General features: G+C 45.3%; 1 protein-coding gene across 1 annotated transcript in view; it reads right to left on the reverse strand.

The window, feature by feature from the left end:
• Positions 1-12,316, reverse strand: part of prr36b (proline rich 36b) — a 36,640-nt gene that overhangs the window by 20,336 nt on the left and 3,988 nt on the right. The window contains exons 2-3 of the mRNA XM_076751666.1: positions 1,141-1,865; positions 683-761 (exon numbers count right to left, since the gene is read on the reverse strand). Coding sequence (XP_076607781.1) covers positions 683-761; positions 1,141-1,759 — 698 coding nt within the window. The 5' untranslated portion in view covers positions 1,760-1,865. The remainder of the gene's footprint in view (positions 1-682; positions 762-1,140; positions 1,866-12,316) is intronic.

Genomic DNA, 12,316 nt, shown 5'->3' on the forward strand with positions numbered 1-12,316 from the left:
TGGCAGCACATGCTGAAGCACCGAAACAAACACAAGCACCCACTTTTAAGAAACAAGAACTTTAAGGCCATGCTCTTGTTCTCAGTTCATTCTTCCAACAGCTCCTCCTCCCCTCTGGAAATTGCACTCCTTCCCAAAACTTGCTTTATTAATAAAGCTGCTGTCGAATGGTTGCTCTGGTGAAACCCTGCGAGGCATTCCTCTAAGGCTTGTTCTGACATTGGCTGCTTGCTGGCCTACTTATACCCAGCTCTTCCAAGCTTCTATGTGGGGGATCATTGTCCCTCATTCCTCCAGGGTGTTTTTCCTTAAACAGGGTCTTCTTTGAACCTGTAGCCAAGTGAAGCCTTTTGAACCAACTGCTTCTCACTTGGCATGGAGGAGATTTACAATGCTGAACTTATTCCCTGCAGTTCTTATCTATATGGCAATTTATTCATATTTGCTGCTGTTCTGGAGCAAATTTGCTGATTTGTTCCATTGGAGAGACTTTGAATAAAAGGAGCTCACTTTGGACATTTTTGTCTGGAGGATGTCTGAGAAGAGGACCACTTATTGACAGCTGTCTGTGCCTTCCACAGACACACAGGGTATCTCTTTGGCACACTTGTGTGCACTTGCATGTCTACAGACACACTCCGGCGAGGGTGAGGCTTCACTTCTACACAGATGTCACACCTACCTGGCTGTCTTGGAAACAGGAGGCTTGGGTGAGGCAGCAGAGCTTGGTTTGGTGGGAGTTGCAGAGGCAGGTTTGGAAGCTGGAAGAAAGTAGAGAGAAAAAATGTTAAGACCAATAAGGTCAGTATAATGCAGTACAGTACAACAGTATATAGCAACATATATAACAGATAGAGGTCAGGCAGATATATCTTTCATATATATGTTATCAGGATCTAGGGTAAATGCATGTCTACATAAGCAAGAGCCTCTCTGGCGTGTCTAATATGTGTACTGAATCCATCCTATTTGCATCTATCCATATGTCATCACATTACAATGAACACTCAGGGTTGGAGCCGTGAAGACATTTCATGCTAGACTTACTGTGGATGTATTTTTCTTGCAAACGGCCTACATTCTGAACTACACTTGTGTTTCTGCACTGAACTTTTGCTTGGCGATGACATTTTCACCAACCTGGGGGCTTTTTAGCAGCAGCTGCAGTGGTGCTGGATTTGACACCATTAGCAGTTGTGGATGGTGTCTTCTTGGCTGCTGTTGTTCCGGTCGTCGGCTTTGCACCGTTGGTGGCAGTCCCTGTGGCTTTCTTCTCAGCCACTTTGCTCTTGGAGGCAGCGGCTCCGGCCGGGCCTGTTGGTTTTTTGGTAGAAGCTGTGGTCGGGGTGCTCTTTTTGACCGCAGCAGGTGGGGCCTTCTTAGCCTCTCCATTGGTCTGGGGCTTAGACACGCCATTCGAAAGGCGGCTCTGGGATGTGTTGGGCCGTGCGGCAGATGTGGTCTTGGGTGGGCAGGTGGTGCCAGGTTTTGTCTTGGCTGTGGCCTTGTTGGCAGTCTTGGCTTTGGAGTCTCCTGAGGTCTTGCTGCTGGTCTTGGCAGCTGGGGTTTCCTTGGCCTGGTCTGGCTGGGGTTCCACCTGGCCCGTTTCTCCAACAGGTTGCTGTGGCATCTCCTCCTCCACTGGACTGGCTGCCTGGTTGGGCTCCTGTCCCACGGTTGGTTCTCCCTCATTTACTGGATTGGATTCCAATGCTTCCATTGGCTCCAGTGCTGCCGTGGCAACCCCATCCGGCTTCATCTCCCCTTAAGTGGTAGTGGTCCGTCTCTGCAAGCAGGGCTGATGGACTTAATTTTCACAGGGTGGCCACAGGTCTGCAGGCTTTATGAAGACAGCAAGGTCTGGTCTGGAGAGAGACAGGATAACATACAGTACAACACAGTTAGTCAACAGCAAGACCAGACATGAAAAGCAGTTTATTGTCTCTCCTATCAGTAGACAGAGGAATGTTGTTAGACGTAGGAGTAAGATGAAGCGATGGCTCGGACCTTCTTACAGTTTCAGCATCATACACACACAGTCGTGTTTCCATCATTTTTGGGCACATTACATAGAAGCCCAGGCTAAGCCAAGTCTTAACCCTAAAATTCAATGATTTACATTATGGAGACCTGCATTTTGTCCCCATAAGGAAGGCTAGTCCCCATAATGTGACAGTGTTAACAGATTTGTGTTCCCACAACATGAGGAATACATGGAGACACACACACACACAGAGAGACACACACACACACACAGAAATACTTTTATGTTGGTGTACAAAAGTTAGCAGGCTTTGTGGGACAGAAATGGAAAAGGATGTGCAGTAATACTGTATAGGCGACTGAACTGCTGCATAAACTCAGGAGAAGCCTTTTTAGGACAATGTAGCACATTTATAAAGACATAAGCAGTTTTCTAAGTCATACTGGGAGGAGAAGCCTCAGGACACACAATCAGACCAACACAATTTATGATCAGTTGAATCTGCGTACTGTCTCAAGGGCTACAAAAGGAGGGGTAGACAGAGGACATGTCTACTGCAGAGACAACACATTATACAAATAGCTTTCTTTAATTTCAATGCCAACTGCAGTGCAGTGGTAAATGGTCCCCTCTGTGACACTAAAAAGCTCAGTGACACACTTGGCCAGCGTAGCTGCTACAGATTGGCTTCATTTTTTTTCCTTGGTACAAAATGGCATCAAAGCCACTAGTGTGGAAAACTAGTTTTCTGGGATAGCACACTTAAGGGAGTGCAGAAAGCTTTAGCACGCAAACTACACGCACACATGTGTGTTCAGAATGTGCCACCTGTACTTAATGTTAAAGCGTGCAACTTTTTAATCTGTGCATGGATGAGAAATGCTAAGAAAGCCTGCTTCACGCTACTAAGCTAACATGGTTATAAAAAGAAAAGTCAGGTGAAATGGGAAATAGGCGTGGATGTGTTTGCCAAGTGGGTCAAGGCATGTAGCATCAACCCAGAGACAGGCAGACACTTTGACTCATGGGTCACAAACAGAGCAGTCAGAGATATGAGCAACTGAGGACAAGAAGTGGGACGCAAAGCATATGAGGCTTGATAAAGGGAAACCATGTGTGATACGAGCTGTCATATACTGTCTGCATCAATATTAGACAACTCCCTTGTTTTGTTTGCTCAGATACTTTCAAAATGGAAGGATGGAGGAAAAGGGTTTTTTTTTTTACAAGTCCAAGAGAAGTGGCGAGAGGGAAGTAGGGGGGAGTAGCAGGAAACTGGCTTGTCAAAGTTTACAAACAGAGTGAGGGGCAGGAGGCTAAGTGGTGAGACAAACTCTGAGGCAACACAGAGGCCAGCCCAGAGGAAGAGGCTTGGCCTGCGGAGCATGGGAACAGAAAGGGAAGGTGGGACAGAGGGAGAAAAGAGAGACAGGGAAAAAACAAGACGTAAAATGAGCTCACTATTGGCTGATGCTCGCTGGTCCCACTCTAAAATCCAGACATCACTAGTCATCCTAGTTTCCACTGACCTAAACTTGTATGCACAGACTCACTGTCCTATTTCTAGAAGAGGACAGACATCATCTTTATGCCGCCAGCTTTCTGGAAACAATTCCCGCACACTCTTTGCCGTCTTTCTTTCCCTCTTCCGTCATCCTTTACTCATCCTCCAAACTAAATCTCACATGTCAAAAGGCTCTCTTTCATTCTCCACTGATCCTGCCTTTCTCCATATCATTTTCCCCTCCTCGATTTCATTCCTCCCCCACCATGACCGCTCTCCTTCCATCCCTCTGTTCTCTGTTTGCCTTTGCACAGATGGCCAGAGCAGCTGAGCACGACCAGAGGGGGAGAGAGAGAGAAACTGAGATTGAAAAAAAGAAAAAAAAAGTCTGTGTATCCCAAACAACGCATAAGAACGGATACACACAGCTAGTGCCGCCACCCAAAACAACTCAAGAGGCTGAGAGGGAGACGACGGGTAGCTGCGAGAAGCTGTTCATGCCGCACCCTTTGGTCGCAAGGGGTTATTAAATGCCAGTGAGGCTGAAAAACGTGGACAGTTGGCTTAATTATGTCACTAACCACAACCCGTCACAGCTTTTAGGAGTGGGAGGACACCGGTGTGAAAAGGAAGGGTGGACAGAGACAGTGTTTGAGTCCCACACTGTTTTTTATGTATGTTTCTCAACAACCTGTGGTTCAGACTGTCTGTCACTATCCTCTGCACTCGTATCTCATGTAAAGGTATATTATACATGATTTTGCAAAGAGAAAATTCTAAATGTTTAGACTGATACAAAAGTGATCTCTCTCGATCATTACATATGACCCACTGCAACCCACTAGCCTGCAACCTTTGGGTGGTGGGTGCCTTTTTTTTGTGGGACAAGCACAGGGTGACTGCATTGAGACAATACACAGTGCAAAATATGCATATAGGTCTCTCAAGTCTTTACACATCAAACCACCAACATGACGCTCCGCTGTTTGACTAAGACCCAGTATAGCTATCAACACTGTGACCTAAGTCGACCAAGCAGTGAACCAGGAAATAAGATTGTCTCCAATTCCCTCCTCCCTCTTTCAGACTCTGGTGTTCTTCCCACAGTAGACCTCAGCATCTGGCCAGGCTGTTCATTTCTCTGCTCCACTCCAAAGTACCCTACACTGCTGTGTGTGAGAAAAAAGAGTGATAAATCCTGACTGCACGCCACAGCCAGAGGAACATTTCTCTCTCCCCTGAAAGTCTCCAGACAACTGTGAGATTGCGCTTCTCTCTCTCTCTGGCTCTATTGCTCACTCACCCTGGCCTGCGTCAGTAGGACCATCAGTCAGCGGTAAGCATAAACAGGCTAGAAACCAGGGCAGGAACACACTTCAGGAACATACTTTTTATCTACTCTTCACAGAAACTGGAGGTGCAGGGGATTTGAGATGCGTCGAGACGCTTTCACGATTTCAGCAGCCAATTAAACAGACATGACGGTTAAGAATTCATGTTTGGCTTGCTGACAAAGTGAATTTCTCACCCTGCCACTTACCTTTTAAGACCCCACTGACCCTATACATACATTTCTCATGATTTTACTGTTCTTATTGCACCTTCCTTACCAACTTCCTTCTTGTTAAACGTTTGGTCCCTTGTAATTGTGACCACATTAAAAGCATTCTGAACTTGGCTACAATCAAAATGCATTTTCCATTTGTAAAGCTTTGGAATGACTCACAATCATTTCTTCAATGTGTTGCGACAGCTTTGAATGATCTTTGATTGCATCCCAAATTACTGCAGCACTCCTAACTGAAACATCTAACGTAATGTAATGCTATTACAGCTTTTCATTAAATCTAATTAGACTGAAGAGAGTAATCACTTTCAAATGGACCGAGTGAGCTGTTGCCACCAGGGACCACATTTGGTGAGAGTTGACAATTATTCAATTGTTCCTAAGTTAGCCTATTCAGAAGCTGTCAAGTGTTTGCTTACAATGTTAATGCGACTAAACGCCGTAAAGCCGAACCATATTTTCTAAAAACTGGTTGCAAAAGGTACATTTACAAGTTAAATTCCTAAGTAATCGTTTTATTCTGCTTATCAATGGACAATTTTGCTGAGAAATCCCCTGTTTTTTCTACCATCTGCTTCACATTCATGCAATTACACACATTTGGACCACAGAGATGTGTGGCACAACTCTAGTTTTCTCCATTATTGACTGAGCAGCTTCACTAAAGCAACTGGGGATTAAATGTTTTGCTGGTTCACTGGAACCTCAACCACAGCTGCTGATGAGGGATTTACATTACTCGAGGGGTTTACGATGGGATTACATTACCATACATTACATTACATAGTGCTACATTACTCAAGTACCTCTCTCCAATCACAAAATTTAAGAGGGAGCAGTGGGGACCAAGTCAGTCTTAGGTCTGTGCCTTTGACCTGAGGTCCGCCGGTTTGACATGAATAAATGTATAAGGCAGAGAAAACTGAGGCTGTGGCATTCAGACCATCTGTAAAATTCGCCTCACATCCAACGGTCTTCATACTGAAAACTCAGATTGGCTGTGGGAAATCTTCTCTAACACCATCTCTGGTACCGCCATGTTACAAGCTGGCATTTTCGACCCATAGGGGACAGAATGTATTCAATGACCTGATGCATAATGGCTTGTGAGTTAGTGCACACTTCCAGCAGCAGATTTCACCCAGATGGCTGTATGAGCTACATTAGGTCCATTTCAAAACATTTAGGAACAGTGCACCATGTGAAATATTTGGAACTTAAAACGGCTTAAATCTGGAGAGATTTTCCGGTCAAGCTGTCTCAGACCAGGCAGCCGGTCAGCTTTCCTGACCTCCTGTGGCCTGAACGACAACACAAATGCACACAAAGGATGTGCAGGAAAATAACTACTTCAACAGGCCATTGTTGTTATCTTCAATATTCACCTCAAACTCATAGCTGGGGATAAAACAGAGGAGTATGGAAGGTGGAGTGCGAGTTTCACGCTGGTATCCATAAGGTTTGGCAGATTTTTCACTGTAAAAGTCTGAATGCAGTTGACTTTGCAAAAATGTGTTTTGCTGGCCTTCGCATTGTGTCCAAGTCATGTGGTCGCAGCTTCCAAGCAGCATCCCACTCCAAATTCCCCGCGAGCCTCAACGATGAGCTACACAGTCACTGTGAACAAAGGAAACCCACACAAATAAAAAGACACACAAACACCAAAGGCAGTGGACGAAGCACAGGATCAGGAAAGACCAGTGAAGGACACACAAAGCACTGCGTCGTCTATTGTTGTTGTTGTCGTTGTTATTATTATTACACTCAACTGGCTCCAAGCAGTGAGCTAATGACCAGCAAGGTGCGATCATCCTCCGAGGCATCACACCTTCCTAATACAACACTGGGACAGGAACAAAATGTGTGTGCATCCCTGACACACAGCGGTGTTTGGGCCTATACAGTCAATAACTGGAAGACATCCAACTCCACTGAGGGATCTAAGCTCTTCTCACTGTCTAGACACAAACATGCCGTTCTTGAATAATCAGGTCATCAGCATATTTAAACAGAAAACCGGTACTTTGACCCCCTTTTGCATTAAGCACAATCTACTACTGTGTGTGCAAGGGGGTGCACATGCACCAAACATGGCCATCTACAACATGGGGAGGAGTTTACATTTAAAGAGCTGCTCACAGGAAAATTTCTGAATCTAAATGAAAAAATAATTAGTGCAAAGGGTAGCTATGATTCACTGTGCTGATTACAATTCAGAAGCTGCAGTGTGGGTTAGTGAGCTAAATGTTAATGTCAAATCTGCTCTTGGGCTGTGGTGTGTGTGCTCACATCTAATCACAACCACTGTCTGTTAGAAACAAGAGACTCCTCGCCTTCTCTACACAAAGGCCTAGATCAACGTGCTCCCGCTCGCTCCCTCACTTTCGCCAGACAACGATCCAAGGCCATGTATGAGTCGCCGTGGTAGAAAGTCGGCTCTGCTTTCACAGTACAAAACTGTGTACACACACACACACACGCGCGCGCATATGCATTCTGTGAGCCTTCTTCTATCTCCGGGGCCTACTCTAAATAGTAGTCAAAGAGAGGGATTGTGGGGGAAGGAAGCAGTGGTGGTGGTGGTGGTGGGGGTGGGGTGGCGGAGATGATAGAAAAGATGCAAAAAGAAAGTGAGCTTTTGTGGCCGATGTAGCCATCCACTAATGCTGACATGAGCTCATGCAAGCTTGACTGAAGACCTCAAGATATAACTAATGCGTCTGTAAGAGCGTGGAGGGTGTGAGCAAAGACGTCGGCAGCGAGGGGAGAGGATGTTAGCGGGTTGGCTCTGGTTTCTGAAGGCAGTTTTAACGAGCACTGACTGGCCTCTGACCCTGTAATTGACAGGCTTTTATCTTCACGAGCAGCAAACACAAAATACTGTGTTTGCTCTTTGACACCGCTAATAAACCGTCCTCTCTCCTCTGACACAGCCAGGGTGGAACTTAAAAAGCACATCTCGTGATGTAAAGTCACAAATGTCAATGCAGATGACTGCTAGCACTGTCTTGACTGTCCTTGCTTTGAACAGCTGTTTGTTTAATACATGCTACATCATTAATATTATACATATCCATAAACTGGACTTCAGTCAAACCGTTTATTCTTCCTGATTGTGTAAAATGGGACAACAGCTCCAAACTTGTCTGGTCCGGGAAGCCGACTGCAAGATTTAAGTAGCACTGCTTCAATAATTTACTGCTTTCTTGCTTACGGCGCAACTGCACATGGGCAAGTGGGCTGATGCAAGTGGCCGCAGATTTGACACAGTGTTACTTGTGACTTACAAAAAATAAAAAAAATAACATTGAAGGCAAGTATTTTGTTTTTCATCCGTGTGTGTGTGTGTGTGTGTGTGTGTGTGTGTGTGTGTGCATCACTCCTCCTCTTTGCAAGGGGGAGAATGTCAGATTCAAGATGACACATGCTGGCACGGGGCCTGAGATTGTCCATTCAGCCAACTCTAAAGCACAACAGTAGTCTCAGTCAACTCTCCACCCTATTAAGAGCCACTTAGATCCCTGGCTTCAATAGTATAAATTGTACAACCCACAGACAAGGCATTGTTTTCTTTTCAAAAAATTGATAAATTTAACTACAATAAAGTCCTACTCTAGATGAGAATCGACAAAAATGATGTATTCCAAAGAGTGCTGACACAATAAGTTTATCAACTGATTAGCTGGTCAACAAAGAATTAATCAGCAACAATTCTGACAATGGATTCATCAGTCAAGTCACTATTACATCATTGTAAGGTGAATACTTTTGGGTTTTGGACTGGTGGTTGGACAAAACAAGACATCCGAAAATGTCCTCTGGAAAATTATTTTTCTTATTATCTATCAATTAATCAATAAAATGATCAGCAGATGAATTGTTAATGAAAATAACAATTAGTTTTGCAGCCTTAACTTCACTGTAACCTCACAATACAATGATCTAATAATGACTGCAGAAAGATTTAATTTCCCTAAGTTGATGGGGTATCACCCTAAAATCAGAAGTGAGACAAACTGTCAAAAACAGTCCAGTGTCAGTACACAAAATATTTCATTAGCATTGGCGAGGTGGGGTTAAGACCAGGGAAACAGGATCGCTGGCAGAGGGGCACAAATGCAAGAACATGACAGCTACAGGGAGATGCATGTTTACCTCTTAGAAAACTGAATCAAAAGGAAAGATGTGTAGCGAAGACACCCCACTGCTGAATGTTTCAATTACTCTCTGCCAAATCTTGGCAGGACACCAGCGACAGGCAAACAGCTACCATCACTCCTACGCTGTTTGAACAGGTAGAGCACAAAATACAGTTATTTCCACAGGCAGAGGACATGTCAGATGAAGCCATCCCATCTATAAAGTAAGCCTCCTTATAAGCGTACAGGTATGTGACGGCAGTCAAAGATCACAGCAAAACATTTCAAAGCTTCTACCACTTTTATCCACCATCACTGCAACCACTGACTCTCTCTCATGTCACTTAGTCGGATGGTTTCTCTGCGTGTCACCGCCTCTTCCTCAGCCTCATCACACATCAGTGCGGCTCGCTGCTGATCTCTGGAGGAAACCCAAGCCTCTAAGTGCCATCCATGAGCCAGAGGCTGATTATTACCAAGCAAAGCCCTGATGAGAATGTGCATAGGTCCAGATGAAGAGAAATGATAGGCGTATGTGTGGGCGTCGGATGAGGGGTGCTGAAGTTACATGACAGCCAGTTAAATCCAGCTGGGGGTTACCAGTGCTGCCACTGCCTCCATCAACTCGATGCTAATCACAGCTCACACATTCTCCAAACACCCCCGACCTGAGGTCAGGAAACCGCCTCTGTCCTGCACACAAATAAACTCCAAACAAAGCCTGCTGCTCTCCATGGCATTCCCCACAGACTGTGGGAGGGCTGAGCGAGAGAGGGAGAAAGGAGGGAGAGAGTGAGGGAGCAAGCAAGAGGGGGAGAAAGATAGAATGTGGGCTTCCATCAACATGTTGTGCACAGAGCTAATGTCAGAAATCTGGCAAATTATGTAACCCTGTGTCTTTTTTCACTGTTGCAACTTTTGTTTTAACTCTTTGTTGTTGCTCTACTTTTCTCTCTATGTTTTAGGCTTAAAAACATCTTTTAATCTTTATTTTTAGCTGCAGTGATGGACATGGTTTTAGTGCTTTAAATATATCAAAAACAAAAATGCAGCATAAATTTCTGCTGTGTTGTTAATGTTCTAACTCTACCAAAAGTCATGTTTCATTTCTTAATAGAGAATGATTTATGATATATAATGCTGTACTTGCATCTTGACTGTGAGGAGCCCCGTGCTTTTCATTATCCAAAGAGCTTTCACATTCTCTCTTTATTCACAGAAGCTTCCACCTCACCTAAGCATAAATCATGACATACCATTTTTTATCTTGCCTTTTACTCAAATTAACAAACAAAGGCAACAAAATACACTCATATTTATCCATTAAAGTTAACTCCTTAATGGTGAACAACACCGTTGTTCCTTCCATTTGATTTCCATTAGTCAATAGGCTGTCAGGATGCTCTATAAGACAAACTGAGCCAGAACAAAGGCCCCGCTGAGGGGAAGGAACAAGTCTTTCTCTGTCTCCTTGTGTACTTGGCTGCTGGTGTGTGTGAGAAAGAGCAGCAGATTGTGTGACAGACACCTGGATCACAGAAACATGTGATCAGAAAGGCTGGCACTAATCCTAAGGACTCCTTGGAGCTTCACACTGAGATTTTACAATGTCCTCAAGTGATAATTCAGCTGAAATGTAGAGATTACAAGACTATATTCAAACAAACCTCTTTGTTAATTACATTTCTCACTGGAATAAGATACAACAAATCAGCAAAGGGCAAGTATGACTGCTGCAAATGGTAGAGAATACCAATGCCTGTCACAGTTTAGGGCTGCACATTGTGTGTGTTCACACCACCCCCCTCTTTCCAACAAACACCAAACAAGCCGATGCACACAACACACACACACACACACACACACAAACACTCAAACACTGTCCTTCCCATGGAGCGTCCAGGCTCGGAGAAACTCGGCCCCCTGGGGACGGGCAGATTAACACATGACAGAGCTTGTTAACCCTGGACAAAGAGAGACGCTAATCTTGTACAGTCGGCCTCGACAGTACTCGAACAGTACGCAGACACAGCTACGGGGACAGAGAGACAGAGACTCGGAGAAGGCCAAGAAAGACAAGAAAGAACGAGGGAGGGATATGCAGCAGCAACAGAGGCGTCAGTATGTCCCAGAAACTAGACAATACTGTGGGGAGGCAGGGCTCGTGAGTCCGTCAGCCCCAAAACAATAAGGGCAGAGACAGAGCCCGACTACAAACAAGGCCCCAATGGCGAGGGCCCTACTACAGCCTGGCTGAGCTCCACCGCCTGCAGGGACGGCCAGCAGGGCAGCGCAGAGCTCAACTGTGTGGATATTGATCACACAGGAGGAAGTGGGGAGCCAGGCTAGCAGCTCCACAGATGGGAAGGACAGAGAAAGAGACAGAGGCAGACAGAGGAAGTGCATTAGTGAGGCACGTTCCTCTGATGCTGTTAGCTCTCTCCCCTGGGAGATAAGAGAGATAGTAGTGACATGGTTTTAGGAAAGGACAATTAAAAAAAGGGGGGGGGGGGGTTAAAACAGGACAGAGACAGTGGGCAAGCGAGAGAGACAGAGGAGCTGACAGAGTGGCAACAGAGAAACTAAGGCTAATTTGTAACTTGAAGAGCTGCTGGATCATCTCCATAATGGGCCGTCTGCCCACAAACAAGCACCTCTCTGGGGGTAAATGAGATCAGGCCAGCCCAGGACCAGCTGGTGGCTTGGATCAATGACGCCAGATAGAGCAGATACAGAGACGGAGGAAGAGGGCAGAACCGAGGCATCTGGACAGGATGGCAGAAACACACCCAAGAGGCTTCGGTGTACTCTATCTCTCTTGAGACTTTGCACGGGGACACGGGCACACGCAAAGTACAAGTGGAACGACAGTGTCCATAAGAGGATTATGCCCTCCTGTTTGAAGTGGAACAAGGCACGTTCCAGATGGAATCTGATCCCTCGCAGGACAGCAGACAGGTTGGATGGTTGGCCAGATCAGCACCTACTTAATACAGCTTTCTAAGAACAAACCACAGAACCGGCCTCAAAATGTCACAACATGTGCCTACTAACTGCCAGAAACTCAACTTTTTCACCACATCCAAACATAGAGACATATGTTTAGCGCTTCACAGAGAGTT

Source organism: Chaetodon auriga, chromosome 16 (assembly GCF_051107435.1).
Source record: "Chaetodon auriga isolate fChaAug3 chromosome 16, fChaAug3.hap1, whole genome shotgun sequence".
NCBI classification, from domain to species: Eukaryota; Metazoa; Chordata; class Actinopteri; order Chaetodontiformes; family Chaetodontidae; genus Chaetodon; species Chaetodon auriga.